Source organism: Hypanus sabinus, chromosome 8, assembly GCF_030144855.1.
Source record: "Hypanus sabinus isolate sHypSab1 chromosome 8, sHypSab1.hap1, whole genome shotgun sequence".
NCBI classification, from domain to species: Eukaryota; Metazoa; Chordata; class Chondrichthyes; order Myliobatiformes; family Dasyatidae; genus Hypanus; species Hypanus sabinus.
The window spans coordinates 34,377,510-34,403,232 of NC_082713.1; the positions used below are offsets into that span (position 1 = coordinate 34,377,510).

Here is a 25,723-nt window from a genome sequence, read left to right on the forward strand (position 1 = left end):
TAATTTTTTTGTAGTCAGGGAAAAAAGCAAAGAAGGCCTCTGGAGAGAAAGTAAAAAGTGGAAATGGTGGAAAATCTGCAACAGGCATGAACCGGATGAATGGGCATCACCAACAGAATGGGGGAGTGGAAAACATGATGCTCTTTGAAGTTGTGAAACTGGGCAAGAGTGCAATGCAGGTAAAAAATGATCTTCAAAAAAGATGGTTAAGTGATGATTTTCTTGCTGAGCAATGTTTTGAGCTTGTGAAACATAGAGCCTATCCAGTAGTTTTGGAGATAACTATTTATAGCAGCTACTCTTCAGGTGCTCCAGTTGACAGTTGAAGAAATAAGCAGGTCTGTTCCCCAAAGAGGCAAATTTACTTACCACTCACTTCAAAACGTGAAAGCCAGATGCTGCAAGATGCTTCAATGCTGGCTTTTAACGAGTTACTTCCAATTCATTTTTAGGATTGGCCGATTAATGGAGCAATAGCAACATGCTGAAGTGAGTGGGAAGTATCACTTTATCAGCTGTTAATTTCAGTTCATTTGACATGGCTTGTTTCAGGAAGTTTTGTCCTTTTGCCAGTCACTGAGATACTGAAATAAAATTGTCTTCACTGGAGGCCATGCGTATATACCATGTGTTTTCAAAGACTGCATGCAAACTTTCAGCCTCCTTGACTCCCTGTGTCACCTTCTTCAAGTTTACTCACTTTATCCCTACCTCCTTACATCCCATATCAGTTTATCTCATTTACCTACTTCACCTTTAGTTCAGACCCATGTTCAATCACCTTGTCTCATTTCCTATTGATCTAGTGCCCCGACCCCTGTATGTTCATTTCCTTCCTGTTGCTACATTCTTCTTGCCCTTCCCACCACCCTTCACCTCCCCACTTTTTCTTTCTTCTGATCTTTATTCCTGTTTCTCAGCAAGTTAATTTGCATAATGTACTAATCTCATATTTTGTGTTTTTAGTCTGTTGTGGATGACTGGATTGAATCGTACAAGCATGACCGGGATATAGCACTTCTTGATCTCATAAACTTTTTCATTCAGTGTTCCGGCTGTAAAGGTAGGTTGTGGCTATTTTGAAAGTGAATTGATAGTTCATTCTATTCAAGATCAAGATTGTATAATGTCATTACCAGTACACAAGTGTAAAGGAGAATGAAATAATTGTTACTCCAGTTCCAGTGCAGTACAAGTAAAAACATAGACAAAGAAAACAATGATAAAAAAACATAATAAATATAAATGCACAAGATAGCTTATATACATTGATTGTATGTGACACTAGGCACATGCGTTGTCTGTACACAGGCTAACTGACAGGAAATGATAAAGTAATGATGTTTGTGGATGTGGAGGGGTAGGTTAATAGCTGAAGGCATTGATCAGACTTGCTGCTTGGGGAAAGTAACTATTTGGTTCCGGTGGTCCTGGCATGAATACAACGTAGCTTCCTCCCTGATAGGAGATGGACAAAGTCTATGAGCAGGGTGAGAGATGTTACTGGCTCTTTTCCGGCACCTTTCTGTATACCTTTGTTTGATGGCTGATTGGGCAGCTTAAGCAGTTGTTGAGCCACAGTGCAGCTTCCTTCAGTGGTGCAACTTGTCAGGATGCTCTCTGCTGCGCATATGTAGAATGACACGAGTGTAGATATGCATTATCCAGCTCTCTTAAGGCTCCTCGGAAAATGTATGATTTGGTTAGCTTTGCTGATTGTATTGAATGTGTTTTGGGGCCATGAGTGGGTTGTGTGAGCTGTGCTTTCCTAGAGTTTGCAACTGCTAATAGTTCACTGTTGTGCCTCCGATATAAAGAGAGGTCTGAGTGGTGCAAGTTCTCCTGAAGTCGATAACATTCTCCTTTTTCTTGTTGACATTAAGGAAGAAGTTATTTGCCAGGCACCAGGCCTCAAGCTCATCCACCACCTCTCTATGGGCTGTCTCATCGTTATTGGCGATCTTGACGATGTGATTACTTGGGTGTTTGCCAAGCAGTCATGTGTGAGCAAAGTGTACGGCAGTGGGCTTGCACACAACCCTGGGAGGCATCTGTGTTGGAGGATGATGGGGAAGGAGGAGTGGTTGTACATGCTGACTATATGAGGTCTGTTGGTGAGGAAGTCCAATACTCATTTGCATAATGGTGTAGTTAGACCAAGGGGGAGGAATTTGTTCACCCCCCCACATAGTGTTGAATGCTGAATTGAAATCCAGAGACAGCACCTGACACAAGTGTCAGAATTAGGATTAGGTTTGGATTGTTGGATCAGGTTGTTGATCAGGAATTGTATCTGTGTATCAATTCTGTCTCCAGCGATAATATATGGGAGTCCCATGGGACTGTATCAGTTCCCTTCCTGTTTACCTTGTATACATTGGACTTGAGATACAACACTGAGTCCTGTCATCTGCAGAAATTACCTAATGACTCAGCAATAGTTGGGTGTACGAAAGCAGGACAGGAAAATGAATACAAGGTCCTGGTGGAGGACTTTGTTGAATGGTGTAAGCTGAATCATCTGCGGGTCAACATCAGTAAGACAAAAGAGATGGAGATGGACTTTAGAAGACTGAGGATTTGCTGAGGACCTACAAGTACCAGGGGGTGTACCTGGGCGACAGTCCTGAGTGGAGCACCAACATAGAGGCTGTGTGCAAGGAGGACCAGAGTTGCCTGTACTTCCTGAGGAGACTGAGGCCCTTTGGAATATGCAGGCCTCTCCTTCACATGTTCTACCAGTCTGTTGTCGCAAATACAATCTTCTTTGAGGTGGTGTGCTAGGGCAATGGCATCAACATGGGTGATTAATAAGCTGATTAGAAAGGGTGGCTCTGTTATAAGAGTCTAGCTGGACACACTGGAGGCTGTGGTAGAACAAAGGACCCTACATAAAAAGAACCTGGCTATTCTGGACAATGTTTCTCACCTTTTCCGTGCTACCTTGGCTGAACAGAAGAGCACTTTTAGTAATAGACTAAGACAACTACGCTACTCCAACATGCCGCAATGTGCAGTCAGTTTTACCTTTGGCTATTAGGCTCTATAATGAGTCAACCTATAGCCGGGGAAGTAATGATCCCCTCCTGTTAAGACTGTTTAAGATAACTTATTTTTATTTTTTCTTGTTAATTCTCAACTAATATTGTATATCTGTGAACTTGTGATGCTACTGTAACACTGTAATTTCCTTTGAGATTAATGAAGTATCTATCTAATAGAATGTTTTTCCCAGCAGGACAGCAGAATTTTTTTAACCCAGTAAATTTCATCAGTGCTTTAAGTTTTAATATATGTTTTTTCTTAATTTGGATAGGGTTATTTGAGGGAATTGTATCACTTATTTTAATATACTTATTCTGAAGATTAGTAGGCATTTAGTTTTATTACTCCAGAAGGCAAGTATAGGTATAATTTGCTAATGGAGGGAAAACAGTATTTCTCCTTTATCAAATAGAAAAAGCACATTGCATCATAATGTTCAGAAAAATTTAAGTATGACATTGCTCATTCCCATTATCTTTTTGTCAGGATCAAAATTTTTGTTGAATATTTTTAAGCTTATTATTTGTAACATTGATACCCAAATAGAATGTGCTACTGGTTTGCCTTAAATCCTTTAAAAATCAATTGTCAGGAAAGCTAGACTACACTGTTCCAGAAATTTTATATTCTACTAGATTTGTCTATTAGCAAAACTCAATAGTGCTCTGTGGTACCAGAAATCGATTCCTTATTGCCAGTCAACCTGAATACATGACTACTGCAATTATGGAAAAGAAACTAGGTGGTTTTAAGTCAACTCATTCTGTGACGCTGATGAGATGATGCAAAAGCCTGATAACCTTAGTCAGTTGGTGGAGGCAAATTGTTTCCATTGTGGCACTATTAGATAATCAACTGAAATAATAAGCTTTGTACAAGTTTGGCATTGATTTAATTTCCCCTATGTAAGAAAAATAAGTCTTATTTGATAGAATTTGAAGAGTTGTTGGAACTAAAGCTAAGTTGCTCAAACTAATTTTAATATGGATGCACTTATCATAAAATGTCAACATAAATCAGAGTCTTCTTTCATGTCAACTCCCATGATTTTGCTCTGATGAAAACTGGCAACTGCATTTGTTGAAATAATTTACTGCGTACAGTGAAAAGTAACTTGCACAACAGGACAGAAACTGGTCTTTTGGCCCATCTTATCTATGCTTAATTGATATTCTGCCTAGTCCTGTTAACCTGCACCTGTACCATGGTCCTTCATATGTCTCTTGCCCATGTAAATATCTAAACTTCTCTTAAATTTTGAAATTAAACCCACATACACCACTACTTCTGGCAGCTCTCTCTACACTCACACCACTCCCTTCACCTTTCAACTTTAACCCATGACCTCTAGTTCTAGTTTCACCCAATCTCAGTGGAAAAAGCCTGCTTGCATTAACTTTATCTATGCTCCTCAATAATTTTGTATACCTCTATCAAATCTCCCCTTATTTTCCTACACTCGTAATCTTAAGCCCCCATAATATCCCCTTTGGCCCTGCTCATTTCTAAAATGCTTTTGAGCATAAAGATCTTGTCTAACGTTACAGTAAATTAACCTTTTTATCTGTTTAAAATTGCTGCCTGCAGTTCCTGCCTTCTGCCTAGACCCTTGTATCAGGAGGCAAATTTCAAACGATGACTAAATTTCTGAGCATGTAATACGGTTGTCCTATTTCCAGAGCTTATCACTAGGCAAAACAGAGCGTGAAATTTCAAATCTGGATTCAGACGTAATAAAAATCAAAGTCGTTATTTTTTTTTAAATTGTCTTTAAAACAATAAAAATATGTAAATAAAAGCCAATTAATTAAAGAAGCCTAGTTTTCGATTTACTCCCATTCCACAAATCTGAACTCCCCATTTAAATTAGTGGGTTCTGACTCCCCCATCCCCTCAGTTCGACAAGACTCAGTGTATGCATGGCCAATATAGTTTAGACCATGATTTTGTTTGTTTATATTTTCTAACATTGTTTTGCAGGTGTCGTTACTGCTGAGATGTTCCGTCACATGCAGAATTCTGAGATAATTCGTAAAATGACGGAGGAATTTGATGAGGTACTCTTTACTTAAAAACTTCATTAGAAAAGCTCATTGCTGCAGCTATTAGCAATTGGAAGCAAAGGCTCTGCAGCAGATGTGGACAGAACAAATTTAATCCACAATCTGTCGTCAGGACTGATTGGACATTAAAGATTTGTTTAAACTTCTGAGGAACTTTCATGAATGTTTAAGGAAACATGGCAAGTGATTTGATGAGATTGTTTAGTCTAGCCATTCTTAACGGGGACCATATGGCCCCCTTGAAGGGGGCCATTGACTGAAAACTGTGAGAAGGGGAGCCCCAAGTGTTTTTGGGGGCCCTGGTAACTGAACCGATGAAATACCCAAGCAGCAACCTTCATTGGAGTCAGTAGTTCCCCTCCTAATTATACTATCTTTCCAACACATTGTTTGAATTCGGCGCACCTGGTAAATTCATTGCTTAAGCTCCTCCCACACAGCCTCACTTCAGAATCAGACTGCACCAGGTTAATGTACTCAATCAAGGGTTCTTGCATCCATTATTGCCATACTTCATTCTCCGAAGATCAGCGTGTCTTTGTTTTTTAAAAAAGAGTTATACCTTCTGTCTTTACTATGCGTCATTGACAGGGAGCACCTAGTAGCTAAAATCTTAGGAGGACGTCTCAATCTTTCACTTTCAGTTGTCATAAAGGCTGTAAACTTCATCAAATCCCATGCCCTTCAGGATTGTGTTTTCTGGCAGTTGTGTGAAGAAAATGGTAACAACTTCCGGATGCTGCTGCTGCATATCGAAGTGGGGTGGCTTTCCAAGGGAAACTGTCTTCAACATTTTGTTACACTCTGGAACACCACAGTTTCCTTCATGTCTGATAAAGAGCATGGAGAAAGAGGCATTGCTGCTAAGGCAGACATATTTTATCTGGCAGATACCTTTCAGAACTTAATTTGTTAAACAAGTCCTTACAGGGCAAAAATAATAACCTCATTGGTTGTAAGGAAACCATTGTTTCTTTCCTTAAGAAACTTGAAGTCTATTGCCACAATATGGAACATCAGAAATTTTTTACAATTTCCAAACCTGAAGACAATCACAGAGGCACTGAAGGATGAAGATCTTACCGTTTATGTGAAACTTCTCAAGCGGATACACAAGGATATGCAAGAAAGATTTAATGACCTGTTAAACCTTGGTATCTAGGATTGGATTTTGAATCCATTTGAAGTACAACCCACCCAAGTTGAGGCAGAACTTCAAGAGAGTTTGATTGATCTTTAGAGTGATACAACTGTATGTCATCAGTTCAGTCAGTTTCAAAAAGATTTTTGGATCAAGAGTGATCTACTGAATAAATTTACAACACTGGGGAAAGGCCCAAAGATTTTTTTTTACTGCTTTTCCCTCAACATATTTGGTTGAGAGTGGATTCTGCAAGGTAGTTTCCTTGACAAAATCCAGGACTGAATTGATATCACAACAAGAGGTGACCTCAGACTGTCACTGTCTAATTTGGAGCCCGATATCATGAAGCTTGCAGAAAAGCACCAAGCTCAAGGATCGCATTAGGCCTGATAGACTGATAATTTCATACAGTCTTTTTTTAAGTTTTGTTCAGTATGTTGGAATGTTCAAGTTTTCTTGGTGTTCAATAATAAATGATTTTCTGTCAGTCTATTTGTGTTGCATCCCTGGAACCTAAGAAGAACTCCTAAGGAGGCTATGGCCAAACAACGGTTGAGAATCACTGGTTTAGTCAAAGATAAGAATAACACAGAATAACAAAATTAAGATAAATAATTAGCTGATCAGTGACCATTTGTCTGACTTAATGAGTTTGTGGCTAAATTAAAAAAGCACTAGCACAAAATATCAATATTGGACACCCATCATACAACAAAAAAATACTTGTACAATCTCAAAAATAATTGAAATTAATCACAAAAAACCTGTTAATACTATTAAAGAATAGGAATCACTTGGCACTTGATTTGGTGAAAAGTTGTTTTCAATGGTCTGGTGAAATACACAGCTTTGAGTGATCTAATGAAGTAAGCAAGGTATCTGATACAGGGTTCTATGGCTTGCAGCTGGTCATGGTATCCAGAATAACATGATAGCTGGAGCTCTGAGATGCTATAGTACTCCTGTTTTAGTCCACAGGAGATTTAGTACAGAAGTTCCTTTATCATTTTTTTTTTGAATCTGCATTACTGTTAGTCAGATAATTAAAAGTTGATGCATTTGATTGCAGTTAATTGATAGCTCTAATTTAAATATCAAAAAAAATTGATGAAGTTGCTTGAATTGGAGACTGGCCAGTAACAGTATCTTTACCCCTTCTGGAAACTGTTCCAGCAAAATTGACGTTTTTATCTCGTTTTGTTATTGTTCAATTTCAGTACACAGCACTGTCTTTCACATTGATTTTATGGAATATCACCAGTTTATTTCTTCATCATAAACCACATGCTTATGAAATCAAGCAAAGCTGACGGTCCGGTAAGGTGTAACTGTTGAAATTCCAATGTGGGAGCAATATCTGGCTAATAGTATCTTTAATGGTAACTAAACATGTCAACATTTAGGTAATTCTCAAAAAGAGATGACCTGTGTAACAAGAATGCATAGTAATGACCTGAGTTTGCACCTTTTGCACCTTAAAATGTAACATCACAAAGTCTTTTTCAGGTTGTTATTTTTGGCCCAACTGTCTTTACCTACTTCATCAATTGTTTTCCTACATCATTTCTGTAAGGTTGGTTGTTTATATTTTTACAGTTTTGTTTTCTTTCCTACTTAAGGATAGTGGTGATTACCCTCTCACAATGCCTGGTCCACAGTGGAAGAAATTCAAGTCTAGCTTCTGTGAATTCATTTCTGTACTTGTACGGCAGTGTCAGTACAGTATCATATATGATGAATACATGATGGATACTGTTATTTCTCTGCTGACGGGATTATCAGATTCCCAAGTTAGAGCATTCAGACACACCAGCACATTGGCAGGTAGGATATTAATTTGATCTACCGAGTTATTATTTCAAAGTGATGTTTAGTTTTTTTATTTTTCCTATCTGCAGTAATAATGTAATTTTCATTTACATACAGATACTGTGTTAAATAACTTAAAGCATGCTCTTAGAACAATGCACCTTTGATCAAATTGCTTCAGTGTTCACTATGAAAAGGATCTTGGTGATTGTAGGGATGACTTATAGCGGACTGAAAAGCTTGAGCACATTGACATTAAGAAAGAGGATGTGCTGGGGCTTTTGGAAAGCATCAAGTTGGATAAGTCACCGGGACTGGGCGAGATATACCCCAGCATACTGTGGGAGGTGAGGGAGGAAATTGCTGAGCCTCTGACAATCATCTTTGCATCATCAGTGGGAACATGAGAGGTTCCGGAGGATTGGGGGGTTCCCGATGTTGTTCCCTTATTCAAGAAAGGGAGTAGAGATAGCCCAGGAAACCTGTGAGTCTAACTTCAGTGGTTGGAAAGTTGATCGAGAAAATCCTGAGAGGCAAGATTTATGAACATTTGGTGAGGCATAATATGATTAGGAATAGTCAGCATGGCTTTGTCAAAGGCAGGTCGTGCCTCACAAGCCTGATTTCATTTTTTGAGGATGGGACTAAACACATTGATGAAGGTAGAGCAATAGATGTAGTGTATATGGATTTAAGCAAGACATTTGATGAGGTACCGCATGCATGGCTTATTGAGAAAATAAGGAGGTGTGGAATCCAAGGAGACTTTGCTTTATGGATCCAGAATTGACTTGCCCACTGAAGGCAAAGAGTGGTTGTAGATGGGTCATATTCTACATGGAGGTTGGTGGCCAGTGGTGTCCCTGTTCTAGGACCCCTTCTCCTTGTGATTTTTTCAGTGACCTGAATGAGGAAGTGGAGGGATGGGTTAGTAAATTTGCTGATGACTCAAGGTTGGGGGTGTTGTGGATAGCGTGGAAGGCTGTCAAAGATGACAGCGGCACATTGATAGGTTGCAAAACTGGGCTGAGAAATGGCAGATGGCGTTCAATGAAGTGATACATTTTTGGTAGGTCAAATATGATGGCAGAATATAGTATTAATGGCAAGACTCTTGGCACAGTGGAAAATTAGGAGTTCTTGGGGACTGACTCCTTAGGACACTCAAAGCTGCTACGCAGGTTGACTCTGTGGTTAAGAAGGCATACGGTGCATTGGCTTTCATTAATCGTGGGATTGAGTTCAAGAGCTGAGAGGTAATGTGGTAGCTATATATGACCCTGGTCAGACCCCACTTGGAGTACTGTGCTCATATCTGGTCACCTCACTACAGGAAGGATGTGGAAGCCATAGAGAGGGTGCAGAGGAGATTTACAAGGATGTTGCCTGGATTGGGAAGCATGCCTTACGAGAATAGATTGAGTGAACTAGGCCTTTTCTCCTTGGAGGGTCGGAGGATGAGAGTTGACTTGATAGAGGTTTATAAGATGATGAGAGACATTGATCGTGTGGATAGTCAGAGGCTTTTTCCCAGGGCTGAAATGGCCAACATGAGAAGGCACAGCTTTAAGGTACTTGGAAGTGGGTACAGAGAAGATGTCAGAGGTAAGTGTTTTTCTATGCAGATTTTGATGAGTGCGTGGAATGGGCTGCCTGCATTGGTGGTGGAGGCGGATACAATAGGGTCTTTTAAGAGTCTCATGGATAGATACTTGGAGCTTAGAAAAATAGAGGGCTATGCGTAACCATAGGTATTTTCAAAAGTAAGTACATGTTCAGCACAGCATTGTGGGTTGAAAGGCCTGTATCGTGCTGGTGGTTTTCTATGTTCTATAGTTACATTAACAAGTAACATTGTTATTCTTTGAACAATATTTCCCCTTTGTATATATGAAAATGTCAGAAAATTTTTTCTTCAAAATCATGGTTCACTGCTTATGCATTTATCTTTGGCTTAAACTTTGTATCCTATTTGTAAAACAGTTGTGTGATGCCAGTGTCTTGATTTAATGCCTTCCTCCTCAGCAGATGAAACACATTTTGTTGGCTGTGTATCTATGCCTAATTTTATTAGCGACCAAAAAGAACACTAGCTTGTCTGTGCATATTTTGTTCTTGCTGCAAAATGAGAAATAATTGAAGTACAGTGGATTTTAGTTAATAGGAGACTCTACATTTTGGCCCAAATTAAGTGGCTGTCCAATTAGTCGGAAGTTTAATGGAAATACTTGAAAAGGTATAAAATAGACAGTCTTTTAACTGAGTAAAAAATTGTCTTTCAGTGGATGCAGAGCACTACCAGTGCTACTACAGTACTATGAAACTGTATTAGTTCCTAATAGTTACCATGGAGGAATTCATCCAGTATATTCTGCTGTGTATGGGGTGTCCAAGGTGGGGATGCACACCTGGGAATGGGGCTTGTATTCATTCTGGAGCAGTGTGCTCACCTTTGGTCCCCACCATACACTCAGCTCTCACTTAAGGCTCCAAGTAGCTGTTTACATACAACAGCAGTCATTCCCTTGTATACCAGTTTGACAGGTTGGTTAAACCAGGTGAGTATAGACATTGGGCTTTATACCTGGGTGAAGTAGGGACATACCTGTCCTGGCATTTGAAGTCAGCTCTGATGGACTGGGCAGATGAGAACAACAGTGAGATCCAACAGTGAAGAAAGCAGTTTTTCAATGCTTTGTAGAGAGTTAAGAGCATGATAAGACACAGAAGTCATAGTTATTCACTGCAGACAAGGAAGACCCTAGTTTGTGATGACTACTCGTACCACTGGACCTGAACTTCCGAGGTCAAGAAAGTGGAACTGTACCAGTGCAATGGCTTTTCCGCTTCAAAAACTTGCGCACAGGTTTCACTGTCATTATTGGGTGCGATGGACAACTGACACACTGCCATGTTCTTTTGTTAGACTAAATGATGACTTCTCATGATTCAGGACATTTACAAGGACAGGTGTGTAAAAAGGATCTGTAGGATCATTAGGAACCCAAGCCATCCCAACCACAATCTATTCCAGCTGCTACCATCCGAGAAGCGGTACTGCAGCATAAAAGCCAGGACCAACAGGCTCCGGGATAGCTTCTTCCACCAGGCCATCAGACTAATGAACTCATGCTGACTTGAGTGTATTCTATATTACATTGACTGTTCTATTTATTATAAATTACTATGATTGCACATCACACATTTAGATGGAGACGTAAAGATTTTTACTCCTCGTGTATGTGAAGGATGTAAGAAATAGTCAATTCAATTCAATTCAAATGAACAAAATTAGCAGACACCTAGTGCAGAGAATGTACTTCCTTTATACAATGCTTTTGACTATTACATCCTCCAAAGCTTTGTTTTCATTGTAACATTCAAGATGATTGTTGATACCTTAAAATTCTTTGTAGTTCTTAATTTGTTGAAATACAGTAAAATCATTTTATTTTCATTCTCAGTTGTTCCTGTTACCTCCAAGCCTGAATGCTTGAAACCGCAGTGAGCAAAATGTTTTACTGCTGATTTCTCACTGTCACTGTTTTTGAACACACACACACAACAGACACTATTTAAAAATTGTTTGCTCTAAGCGCAGTGTACTGCTTCATGGCTGCACAATTCATGCGACTGCCACCAGTTAGAAACTGTTAGGCATGTTTCCTGTCCCAAATTAAGCAGCTTAGCACCTCAAATAAACAAAGGAAGTCCTGACTAATTTCTCAATTAGTTTTTGTGCTTCAAAAGTTGTCCCAAAAAAGTGGCTGCCCTGATTAACCAATGGACCTATTAACTGGAATCCACTGTAATTGATAACAGTATTTGAATATACTTTTTGCACATTTCAGATATGTCAAAACTTGGGTGTTGATGGACTTTTCTCAAATATGGAACATGAGAAAATTGATCTCATTCTTTCCTGTTTTTAGTTCATTATAAGTTACACAATTTATTTCCTCTCATTTCACCTCCTTCCTTGTGGTTTTAACTCTTATCCGTCCCAAACATTGCGAGATCTCATTTGGTCCGATTTGGTGAATTTCTTTCATTGTTTGAACATTGGTCTCCTTCAAGTTTTGTTTATCATTGCTGGATAAATCAAGTGGAATTCTTAAGGCCTTCAAGTTTGAGCACAAAAAGTAATACCATATTCTTTAACAGCCTTTATGACTAGGAACATAATTTTCTGCAGTGTTAAATGTTTTCACAGTATTTGGTGTTAAAGTCATCGAGAAATTTGTTGACTTCTGCAATTTCTGTTTTATTTTGGTTGTGACTATTAATGAAATTCTTAAGCATGTCTGCTGTGTTTATTATTGAATCTGTACACTCCATACCTTCTGCAGCTATGAAGCTGATGACGGCACTAGTAAATGTGGCATTAAATTTAAGTATCAACATGGACAACACCCAGCGGCAATATGAATCTGAAAGAAATAAAATTCTTGGCAAAAGAGCCAATGACAGGTTGGAGCTCCTGTTACAGAAAAGGAAAGAGGTTAGTCAAATATTTATGTAGTTGCATACATACATACATACATATGTTATGGTTTGGTATGTCAGTATGTGGCATGTAATTCTTTGCTCCCATTAAGAAACTCAACTGGGTTAACTGATTTTTGTCTTTTTTTCTGCTCTTAAAATGAATTTTTTGTGATGCTTTGTGGATATTTTGGTGGTGCACTTCTGACAGTCTCAAGACCAGTGTATAAATTCCAGAGATGCAGCTGTAGAATTTAAATTCAATTCTTGATCTAGAATATTTTCTAAAATGTGATTAGAAATTATGACAATAAAAGTCTTGTTCTGTCTTCAGAGTTTATCTGCTTGACTAATGTAATTTAGGGTTAGAAATTAGAACCCACATTCATCAGTGGTTAACTCCTAAATACCCCGTGAAATGACCTTGCATACTACTCATTTTCATCACAGCTATTACTTTGGAGTAGGGTAAGAATAAAACTGGTTAGTATATATGACAGATCTTAGTGTCATATTTGGAAATTGCATCGACCACTTCACAGATCTTTGGGGTTCGTGTTTAGATCAGAGGAGCTATCCCATATTCTTGCCAAACAATATTTCAAAATAGTTCTTGAAAATCATATCTTACAGACAATGTGGCAGGCTTTTCCGTCACAATCCAAAGGTTCTCCCTATTGCATTAATACGACAGCCCGACCAAAGGGCTGGTGATGTGCAGGAGCAATAAATTTACAACTTTAATCGAGACTTCATTAAAATCTCAAAGCATTAGCTCAAATAGAAAACCCAAATTTGATAACCACCATTTTGCCTTGGCTGATAAATCAGTGCTAATCCTCATTGAACAACACTTGAAAGAAGAATAAAGCAGTAAAAGCAGAGATTGCACTCTGTATTCTGAGGGGACCTGCTGCCCATGACAGAAGTATCAGAACAATGTGGCTGCCAGATTGGATCTGTAACAGGCATTGAGTACATCTATTAAGGGATAAATCTATTTGATTTGTACATCACCAACTTCTCTGGTAAAAGCTTCGGTTCATTATAGTATTGGTGGAATTGACCTCTTTGCAGTCCTTGGTGGGGTTAAAGGCCTATCTTTACACTGAGATTACCACTAGCATGTTCAATGGGAGTCTCAGGCAGTTTAAAACTGGAGCATCAGGAATTGCTTTGGACCAACAGTCATCATATACACCATCACAGTTTGTAAACTCATAGGTTTTCATCAATATACAATTACTTTGATGGCCGGGGATCAATAAGGAGCGCAACATGCCATTCAGGTAACAGCACTAGACACATTTAAAGTTGAAATGGCAATCTCTGATGCTTCCACAAAAAATGCATAATTGCTAAATGGCATACAGTATGAAGAAGTATGTGACCATAAATGTACTTTTCAAATTAAAATTCTGTAATCCTACAGTTTCTTGTTGTAAATGGTGGTGGACAGTAAAGCAGGAAGCAGAGGCCACAAAAGCACATCATCCTCGAAGATGGTTTAAGACAAAGCCAAAAACGTTTTTAATGATGTTGATCATTAACAAACTTCTATAGATGTGTGGTGGAGAGTATATTGACTGGCTGCATCACAGCCTGGTATGGAATCACATGTCCTTGAATGTAAAATCCAACAAAAAGTAGTGGTTACAGCCCAGTCCATCACAGGTCAAGCCCTCCCCACCCCACCATTGAACAAATTTGCATGGACTGTGAAAGGAAAGCAGCATCCATCATCAGGGACCCCTAGCACCAGGGGTAAGTTCCCTACTCACTGCTGCCATTAGGAAGAACGTACAGGAGCCTCACAACTCCACCACCAGTATCAGGAACAGTTATTACCCTACAACCATGAGGCTCTTGAATCAAAGGGAATAACTTCAATTGTCCCATCACTGAAATGTGCCCACAACTTCTGGAGTCACTTTTCTGGATATTTATTGTTTACTCTATTATTTTTCTTTATGATTTGCACAGTTTGTTGCCTTTTGCACACTGATTGAACAGCAGGTTGGTATGGCCTTTCATTGATTCTATTATGGCTGTTACTGATTTATTGAGTATACCTGCAAGAAAATGAATCTCAGTTGTATATAGTGACATTTATTTACTTGGATAATAAATTCACTTTGAACTTTGTTCCCAAAGAGCCATATTAAAGACTTGTTCTCAGGAACTAGCAATGCCTTTGGAACCTATTGGGTTATGTGAAAAATTCATGGCACAAGTTAAAAAGTAAAAAATATAGTGTTACTGGCACTTCATAAGTGGGGGACCTGGAGGACAGCATATTGGGTTATTCCCATACCTCAAGGAATTTCAAGAAGGTACCTCACCACCACCTTCTTGAGGGCAATTAGCTATGGCCAACAAATGCTGACTGAGAAGCCCACATCACTGAAATGGGGAAAAAAGTGAGGCTTAGACTTAGACTACAACTGAATAGTTAAGACTCATAGATTGAATGGATAGGCAAGAACATGGCAAAAGTTTTTTGTGTGGAAAAATACAGGATTGTGCAATTTGTTGAGTGGAGTTAAAGACACTGGCAAATTGAAGAGAAACTGCAAATGATTAGAATACAGAACAATTATGTGTTCTTTAGCATAAAGCATACACAAAAACATGTTTGTAGAGCATGTTGTTAAGAAGGCAAGTTGCAGATTGGCCTTTACAACATATAACATTACAGCATAGTACATGTGCTTTGGCCCACAATCTTGTTCCAGCCTTTTAACCTGCTCTAAGATTAATCTAAGCCTTCCCTTCAACATAGCTCTCTACTTTTCTATCATTCATGTACCAGTCCAAGAGCTTCATAAATGGCCAGAATGTGCCTGCGTCTACCACTGGCCCTGGCAGGGTGTTCCACACACTTACCACTCTCTGTAAAGAACTTAACTCTGTCATCCAAGTTCCAAAAACCTACTCCAATTGTATTTAAATTGTGCCCCCTGGTATTAGCCTTTTCTGTCCCTGGGGGAAAAATCTGGTTATCCATTGAATCTGCCTCATCATCTTGTACCTCTATCAAGTCACTTCTCATCTTCCGTCACTCCAAAGAAAAAAGTCCTAGCTCACTCAACCTATTCTAATAGACGCACTCTCTAATCCAGGCAACATCCTGGTCAATATCTTCTGTACCCTCTCTAAAGCTTCCGCACCCTTCCTATAATGAGGCAAGCAGAGCTGATCATAATATTCCAAGTTGTAGTCTAAACCAGGTTTTTATCAAGCTGCAATGTTAACTCGTGGCTTTTGAACTTGACTAATGAAAGTCAATACACCATGCACCGTCTTAGCCCTTATATCAACATGTACGACAGCTTTGGACTCCCAAGATCCCTTTGTTCCTCCACACTGATATGAATCAAAACATTATCTTCATATTCTGCCTTCAAATTTGACCTTCTAGAGTGAATCACTTCACACTTCTCAGGGTTGAACTCCATCTACCACTTCTCAGCCCAGTTCTGCATCCTTGCAACACTTTATTACTTGTGTTTTGAAGCTTTAAAATTAATGAAGTGTTGTTACACTTGTATATAGATGAGGCTAACCCTGGAGTACTGTGCGTAGTTTATGTATTCTTATTTAAGAAAGGATTTTCTAGCATTGGAAGTAATTCACCAGAGATTTACTTGGCTGATTCCTGAAAGGGTTGTCCTAATAACAATTGGCCACCAAGTTAGATCTATTCTTTTAGGAACTCAAAGAATGATATGTAGTCTAATGAAACATAGAAAATCCATAAGGGGTATGACAAACATTGATATTAAAATAATTCCACATGTGGAAGTCTTGAATGAGGGGGCATTGTTATAAGAGTTATTTGAAATTTGATTTTTGTTTTTACAGATTTAATTTGTGATTTTTCTCAAAATGTTTGACATCCATCTATTCCCCCCCCTTTCAGATTCTGACAGTTGTCTTTTTTGATATGACTAATACAATAAGTTTCTACATCATGCTAGAAAATCAGTTATTTTATGCTGTAAAAGAGGGATTGAATATGTAGTATGGTTGATGAAATGCCAATCTAGTGGACTGTTTGGATGATTTTTCTTGATTATTTGGCCTTGTACTAATTAAGGAATGTGGAAAGTATTCTGCACTTTTAATGCAAGAATGCTTATAGACTCACTGTAAAGAAGCCTTTTTATTAAGCTATAACTTAATACTGTCAACCAGTAAGATGAGCAAATGTTATTTTTTAAAAGAGGTTTTGTTATTTAATCAATAGATATTCTATTATAAAATATCAATTTCCAGCTGGTTTAATCTGTGTTATGTTTACTTTTGAAATCGCAGGCAATTTAGATTTCTTTTAGGCTAATAAATGGTCTAGTTCATGGTACATTTTGTTTCATATGTAAATATAAGTGGGAACTCCAGAGGGGAAAATGCATTTCATAATAAACATAGTTTTAGGTGTTGCTTGTACTGGTGCAATCTTGTGTACCCAAAGAAGAACTTTTTCTTCTGATTGTGAAAATTAGCTTTAAGATTAATTCATAACATTAGTAAACATATTTTTGCCTGTTCTTTCCTAGCTTCAAGAAAATCAAGATGAAATTGAAAATATGATGAATGCCATTTTTAAGGGGGTGTTTGTGCATCGATATCGGTAAGAAACTTTTTGTTGGTATTTCAATTTAATTTTTGCAGTCCAAAGAAGAGCAATCCTGTACAGAGATGGATTGTTTTATCTTGGTTTTGTTTGTTTTTATCTCATCAAGTGATGCAATATCTGAGATAAGAGCTGTCTGCATTGAAGAGATAGGAGTTTGGATGAAAATGTATAGTGATGCCTTCTTAAATGACAGCTATTTGAAGTATGTGGGATGGACCATGCACGATAAGGTAAATTGTCCATTATTTTAGATGTTCTGTGCAGATAATATGTAGCAAATGCAGACATTTGATTGAATTCCTACCCCTCAATATTGTGGTGTGCTTAGAAGTATACTTTATTTTTCAGCAAGGTGAAGTAAGGCTCAAATGTTTAATAGCTTTACAAGGTCTCTATTACAACAGAGAGCTCATTCCAAAGCTTGAACTATTTACAAGTCGTTTCAAGGTTAGTTGACATCAAATTTTATAAAAATACATTCATAGTAAATTATTTTTTAAAGTTGTGCTTTGGTTATTGTGTGGTAAAATTTTACACCTAAGCACTCTTCTATAAAATTTGTGTTTATTCCCTGACACTTATATATCTTCTGTTATAATACTGTAAGTATAATCTGTTAATTATACTGTGTAGTAGCATATAGCTATACAATTCCTAGCATCTTGAAGAAAACTATGTTAACATGTGTAGTCTAAAATGCTGTTTTGAAATATTTACACTGTTCGCCATGTTTTCTAGTCAGAGCTGTAAGGTGGTAGTGCTATCCAGATGCTCCAAGTCTACATTACTGTTATAGAAAAGCAGCCCTAATCATTCATTTCCTCCTTTACTAGTGCACAGTAGCTATAACATATACCACTTACAAGATGCATTGCAGTTGCTTGCGCTTTTACATCAGCATGTGCCAAGTACTGTATGTGACTTACCAAAAAAGGCTAAGACAAAGTGCATGCTTACACCAACACCTTAATGTTATACTGTCAAATATTACACTGATTTGGAAATATTTTGGCATTAATTCATGGCCTGAGCTAAATTCTGTAATCCATTATCCAAAAACATTGCTTAGACACTAGAGTATCTTCTCCAAAAGGACTGTAGTGGTTCGTAACAGACTTATGGACCAATTATGCACGGGCAGTAAATGCCGTCACACTGAAAAATCAATAAATAAAAAATTCTTTCAAATTGCAACTGGATTCTGGCATCTTTTCTGCTTATTCATCAGAACAAATCTTCTTACAAGCTAATGTTGATTCAAAATTAGATTTTATTTATGATGACCATACTTGTTGATGCCAACTTTTTTTAACTGTTGCAAAACATTACAAAGAAATTTGTCATTGTTCACATGCACAAAAAGAAAAATGTTATATGGAATTGTAATTGGTTGTTATTGTCACATGTACCGAGATATAATGAAAAGCTTGTTTTGCATACTGCAAATTGACAGTAAGATGCAAGGGCATAACAGGGTAGATATTGAGTTCAAGAGTCCGTCTTTCCTTGCTAGGAAACCATTCAATAGTAATATAACGGGTAGAAGTTGTCCTTGTGCCTGATGATACATTTTGTAATATATATTACATTCATGCTTAGCCCTCTCTAGCAGTTCAATTCTATTGAACTTGAAGAACATGAATTTTCAAAATATAGTACAAAATATCATACTGCATGTTTACATTCTGCAGCAAGAGGCTGATTTTTATCTCCATTCATTTCCATACCCCTCATAAACTTTCAGAATCCAGAGTTTAAGATGACATCTAGGTTTAAAACACCACAATGCAATTTTCAAACCTTTTAATTAAGGCAATTACTTAAGATTCTCACAGAATAGAGATTTGTCATAGATACTGCATCCATAATTATTACAAATATCACTTAATGGCAAATTGCCACATAATATTATTGGGGTAGTATACTTTCTGTCCAAGGCAAAATTTCTTGCAATTTTCAGTTAATTGGAACACAGACGGTCCAGTGTGGAAAGTAGTTTTACATGGTAATTTCTTTATCATGAATACCAACTGTGTTTATTTGTAATGACCAATTAATGTCATTTGTTATTGTAACGAGTGTTTGGAAACGAGCATTATTAATCAAATTGAGCTGTCTCAGATTTATTTTTCTAGCAAGCTGCAATAACAATTAAAGGTGCATGTAATTTTGAACCTTTTCTGCATTATAAAATGTCATTTGTTTTTAGGATAGAATTGTTTCTATGACTCTGGATAAAGAATATGAAGTTGCTGTACAAGCAATAAAACTACTTACACTTGTCCTGCAGTAAGTAGAAATGGTTACCTTTCACTGGATCAGTTTTGGTAATCAACTCTTTAAAAAATCTTTTGCAGTGAGTAGATGTTTGCATGTTACAATGCCAATTGAGATGAATCATATGACTACTAATATGTTAGGTGGGAGATATCAAGGTTAATTTTATTTCAGACTTTGTATATTTAGAACATTTTTAAAATTTATACTCCATCTTGAGTGTATTAATGAATATATAATCGTTTACATTCCTTGTGCTTTCAGAAAATAAGTTTTAATAGTCTCTTTTCTGGTCAAGTTGATTCTGTTTAATCTGTTCATGTTACTTAAATGTCCCTGACTTTATTATTCAGAGTTTCCTTTGAACTTCTGCAATTACATTATCGGCATTCTGCGCCACTCTAGTGCCTATTCAAATCTCTTCTCTTCCTCTGATGAATCACTTGGAAGACTAAAGAGTTTTCTATTCTTTTAAAAACTGATGCTCATAATATTTTATGAAGTACACAGTTTTTTAAAATCTAACACTTCAAATTTTGGATTAAGGTTAGCTAAATGTGTCAGCTCTAATTCTGCCCTTTGGTCTAAAATACCTGCTGGTCTCATTCTGTAATTATCTTGGGATTTCTTCCTCTATGCTGTGGTATCTCAGGAGATTCACACCCATGTCACTGATGCTACAATTCAGGCATCAGTATTGCTTATGGTCACTTCTGCTTTGATGCCACATATGTCAATTTAAAAAATTTTTCGATTATGCAACAGTATTTGATAAAATAATTCTTCCAATTCAATTTTTTTCATATCATGAATGGGAAGAGAGTGTATCACTATGCTGATATTGATGTTCATCTTTCCCACCACGGTACTGTAGCGATTTACAAAATGCTATTATGGCTCAGGGAGTCAGAGTTTGGAGTTCAATTCAGAGTGTGCGTGTTAGCATCCTCAATCAGATTACTTCTACATCTTAACTGGGGAATTCAGATAAACTGTTTAAGTATTAAAAGTTAATACCAAGCCTTTTGTTCTTTTAATTTCATCTGTCTTCACCAATATACAGTACCTCATTATAATATATCCTATTCAGTACATTTTGGTTTATAATTTCTCTCCCTCATACAACATCTTAGCGGTATCTTTCTTTACAGCAGCCCACAAATATGCTTGAGAAAGAAAAGCAAGAGCTAGCCATTCAGTGTCATACCTGTTCTGGCATTCAAAAAGATAAAATATTTTCCGTATTTTTATATCTTTTTCAAATACAGAAGGAGCCATTTGATTTTTGTCACATTAATATCTTCAGAATTATTTTTTTATATTCTGCTGATTTCACTCATTTTAGTTCTGTGGCTTTCAAATTCCGCTAAGTCAAACAGAACATATTAGTTTAAACTCTCTGCCGTTTTTTTGCCTTCTGATATCTCTTTAAGGTACCCACATTAATTTATCTTATGCATTTCAAATGTTCTTGCAATCTGTTTTGTACTTTGCTTATGTAGCCTTATATTTCCCTTTCCTTCACATTGCTTTGGTCCACCTTTGCTCAATAAAGTTCCATGCTTTCTAAAATTTTCAAGCTTACTGTATTTTAGCAACATTATTGATTATCTTTAATTTCTCTGGATAACCACATTGGGACACCATTCCAGCAGGGATAGTTTTCTTTACAAGGATATATCACTTGTAAGCTCTTCGAAAATAAACCTTTAAATGTTTGCCATTGCTTGTTTAAGTTCTTATACTTTTTAATGTAGGTTTCAAGTCTAGCAAAACCAAATCCTGCTTTATCCTTTATTGAGATAAAAGACCCCAATTTCAGATTGTTTAATTTTTCATAAAATTCATTGTTTACTATTCCTTATAGGTTCCTTAACATTAGTTAGCTTTTCGTTAGTGCACAATTCAAAATGGAAGGTATTCCATTTCTTCCATTCGTTCCTTAAAGAATGATCTTCTATCCTGATTGCTCGCCCCACCTCCACCCCCTTGATATAATTTTACCAGAGCAGCTGTGTTTCCTGATATTGGAATGATGATTAAAATGAAGCACTGAGACATTTAAAAAAAAAAGCTGCTAATCAGATTTTGGGTTTTATTTTTCTTAAATATTTGATTTAATTGTAAATTTTGTGTATAATTTATGACATTCTTAGCAGTAAGCAACTTTTTTTTGTTAGTCTTCAAATGCAACTATTATTTATTTTTAAACAGTTAATGAATTAACTGCAATGGACACTGGACATTTATGTAAGTTAGTTGTATGATAAGAGAAATCATTGCTGAATCTCCTGTATAGTTTCAGTTGTAATAATAGTGATTAACGCTACCAAAGGTGTTGGAGAAATAAAAACAAAGCATTTTCTTGAATTCACTGAATTGAAAAATTTAGTCAATTTTTCTTAATTTGTCTTAATTTTCTACTTTAGGGGTAGTGATGATGTTTTGACTTCAGAGGACTGTGAAAATGTTTATCACTTGGTTTACTCAGCTCATCGACCAGTTGCTGTGGCTGCAGGAGAATTTCTCTATAAAAAGTAAGAATGAAAACTGATATGTGAAGAAGGAAATAATTTCATAACTTCATCATGAGCATCTAAAGAAGTTGGATCTGTAGTCGTTAGCCTTTAAAAGAAAGCGAGGTGATCTTTTTGAAACATAAGGTCCTGTAAGAGTATTGGCAGTGTAAATATTGAAAATTTTCCTCTGTGATAGAGCCTTGAACATGGTTGTAATATAAGACATTTAAAATGGAATGACACAAAAATGCTGGGGGAGCTCATCAAGCCAGACAGCATCTACAGAGAGGAATAAACAGTCAGTGTTTTGGGCTAAAACCTTTCATCAGGATCTGATGAAGGGTCTTTTCCTGAAACATTAACTGTTCATTCCTCTCCATACATGCTGCCTGACCTGCTGAGTTCATCCAGCATTTTAAAATGTATTACTCCGGATTTCTAGCATCTGCAGAAACTCTTGGTTTAAAACTGAGGCTTGTAAGAGTTTCTTCTTACGAAGGGAGATCTCTGGAATTCTCTCTTCAGAGCATTGTGGAGGCTAGGTCTTTGGAGGTACTTAAAGTGGAGTAGATGAATCTTTGAAAGATTAGGGCATTTCAGAACTGAGAACGTCAAAATCATAGATGAAGAATTGAGGCATGCAGCAGACAATCATTGAATGGTGGGTTGGATTTCAAATACCAAGCTATCTTAACCTTCCTCCGATATTCTCATGTATTGTATTCTCTTATAACGCAGTTACTTTTTCCTATAATACATATTGGATTGCACAAAAAATGCAGGACTATGTATTCTGATGGTGAAACTTCTTTTTTGTTTTTTTATTTAACTCTGGTTTAGTAGATAACAGTGGTCTGCATGTTAGTATTGCACTGCAGATTGTGACAAAATTGTTCTTGTATTATGAAGGAAGTAGACAATTGAGTTTAGAGTGACTAGTGTGTTATAGTTGATTCTCTATGGAAGATGTAAGAGGGAAATATCAGAGCCCTTGACTTTCAGATCTAGTGTAGTTAAACATTGTGTTGCAACAAATATTCTTAAGGACTGAAAAAAGAGATTCTTACACTTTTGATCAGTGACAAGAGCATAAGAAGAACTCTGAAGTCCTTTGATTTGGTTGGTCAATCTAATTTTTAGTTGAGTGCAGTAATATTTCTCTATCATAAGAGAAGTGCAACTTGATTTCAGTTTTATGTCTTGAGTTTGTTCCAACCTGAATCACTACTGATCTTAAATTTTATAACTAGTTTCTGAACATGATTTTCCTGATGCAGTGAGTTAAGGCATTGCTCTGACTTTTCACCCTTGTTTTAAAATAATTGATTGTATCCAAACTTTTATGTTTTCCTCATAGGATTCAGGTTAAGACATCTTGCATTTTCAAATTTTGCTGCTGTGAATCTGTTGATTTTCTTTGCTAATAATTACTATTGACAATATTAGGAAGCACAGCTTTATATTTATGTGAAGCCCACAGAAATGAATTTTTAAAATTGCTGTTCATCTTGCCACGTGCAACTTTGCTAATTGTCAAACTAGCCTTATGAAACTGAATTTGTAGGACTTTTCTCCACTTGAATGGCAGTAATTTCAAAGAAGTTCTATTAGTGAGCCGATAAGTTCAAACATTAGAATATAGCTGTGCATTTGGTGCATAGAGATTTTTGATGGCATTACATACTGACAAGAGGAAATAGACAGTAGGTGCAGAAGTAGACCATTCAGCCCTTTGAGCCTGCACCGCCATTTTGAGATCATGGCTGATCATCTACTATCAATACCCAGTTCCTGCCTTGTCCCCGTATCCCTTGATTCCCCTATCCATAAGATACCTATCTAGCTCCTTGAAAGCATCCAGAGAATTGGCCTCCACTGCCTTCCGAGGCAGTGCATTCCAGACCCCCACAACTCTGGGAGAAGAAGTTTTTCCTTAACCCTGTCCTAAATGACCTACCCCTTATTCTCAAACCATGCTCTCTGGTACTGGACTCTACCAGCATCTGGAACATATTTCCTGCTTCTATCTTGTCCAATCCCTTAATAATCTTATATGTTGCAATCAGATCCCCTCTCAGTCTCCTTAATTCCAGCGTGTACAAGTCCAGTCTCTGTAACCTCTCTGCGTAAGACAGTCCTGACATCCCAGGAATTAACCTTGTGAATCTACGCTGCACTTCCTCTACAGCCAGGATGTCCTTCCTTAACCCTGGAGACCAAAACTGTACACATTACTCCAGGTGTGGTCTCACCAGGGCCCTGTACAAATGCAAGAGGATTTCCTTGCTCTTGTACTCAATTCCCTTTGTAATAAAGGCCAACATTCCATTAGCCTTCTTCACTGCCTGCTGCACTTGCTCATTCACCTTCAGTGACTGATGAACAAGGACTCCTAGATCTCTTTGTATATCTCCCTTACCTAACTTTACACATTTCAGATAATAATCTGCCTTCCTGTTCTTACTCCCAAAGTGGATAACTTCACACTTATTCACATTAAACATCATCTGCCAAGTATCTGCCCACTCACCCAGTCTATCCAAGTCACCCTGAATTCTCCTAACATCCTCATCACATGTCACACTGCCACCCAGCTTAATATCATCTGCAAACTTGCTGATGTTATTCTCAATGCCTTCATCTAAATCGTAAACAGCTGTGGTCCCAATACCGAGCCCTGTGGCACCCCACTAGTCACCACCTGCCATTCTGAGAAACACCCATTCACCGCTACCCTTTGCTTTCTATCTGCCAACCAGTTTTCTATCCATGTCAATGTCTTCCCCCCGATGCCCTGAGCTTTGATTTTACCCACCAATCTCCTATGTGGGACCTTATCAAATGCCTTCTGAAAATTGAGATACTCTACATCCACTGGATCTCCCCCGTCTAATTTCCTGGTTACATCCTCGAACAACTCCAATAGATTAGTCAAGCATGATTTACCCTTGGTAAACCCATGCTGGCTTGGCCCAATCCTATCACTGCTATCTAGATATGCCACTATTTCATCTTTAATAATGGACTCTGGCATCTTCTCCACTACTGATGTTAGGCTGACAGGTCGATAGTTCTCTGTTTTCTCCCTCCCTCCTTTCTTAAAAAGCGGGATAACATTAGCCATTCTCCAATCCTCAGGAACTGATCCTGAATCTAAGGAACATTGGAAAATGATTACCAATACTTCCTTTAGTACCCTAGGATGCAGACCATCTGGACCTGGGGATTGGTCAGCTTTCAGTCCCATCAGTCCACTCATCACTGTTTCCTTCCTAATGTCAATCTGTTTCATTTCCTCTGTTACCCTATGTCCTTGGCCCATCCATACATCTGGGAGATTGCTTGTGTCTTCCTTAGTGAAGATAGATCTAAAGTACTTTTAAATTCTTCTGCTATTTCTGTTTCCCATAACAATTTCACCCAATTCATTCTTCAAGGGCCCAACATTGTTCTTAACTATCTTCTTTCTCTTCACATACCTAAAAAAGCTTTTGCTATCCTCCTTTATATTCCTGGCTAGCTTGCGTTCGTACCTCAATTTTTCTCCCTGTATTGCCTTTTTAGTTAAATTCTGTTGTTCCGTAAAAATTTCCCAATCATCTGTCCTCCCACTCACTGTCATACTTTTTTTTAATGCTATGCAATGTCTGACTTCCTTTGTCATCCACTGAGGCCCTTTTCCCCCTTTGAATCCTTCTTTCTCCAGGGGATGAACTGATTTTGCACCTTGTGCATTATTACC

General features: G+C 37.6%; 1 protein-coding gene across 8 annotated transcripts in view; it reads left to right on the forward strand.

Annotated features, from left to right (window-relative positions):
• stag2b (STAG2 cohesin complex component b) overlaps positions 1-25,723 on the forward strand; it is a 165,706-nt gene that overhangs the window by 75,621 nt on the left and 64,362 nt on the right. For all 8 annotated transcript variants that reach the window (XM_059976954.1, XM_059976953.1, XM_059976957.1 and 5 more), the window contains 10 exons: positions 15-179; positions 967-1,063; positions 5,026-5,102; positions 7,872-8,076; positions 12,411-12,562; positions 17,106-17,179; positions 17,292-17,415; positions 17,534-17,632; positions 19,395-19,474; positions 21,892-21,999. In XM_059976954.1, the coding sequence (XP_059832937.1) occupies positions 15-179; positions 967-1,063; positions 5,026-5,102; positions 7,872-8,076; positions 12,411-12,562; positions 17,106-17,179; positions 17,292-17,415; positions 17,534-17,632; positions 19,395-19,474; positions 21,892-21,999 (1,181 nt within the window). The remainder of the gene's footprint in view (positions 1-14; positions 180-966; positions 1,064-5,025; positions 5,103-7,871; positions 8,077-12,410; positions 12,563-17,105; positions 17,180-17,291; positions 17,416-17,533; positions 17,633-19,394; positions 19,475-21,891; positions 22,000-25,723) is intronic.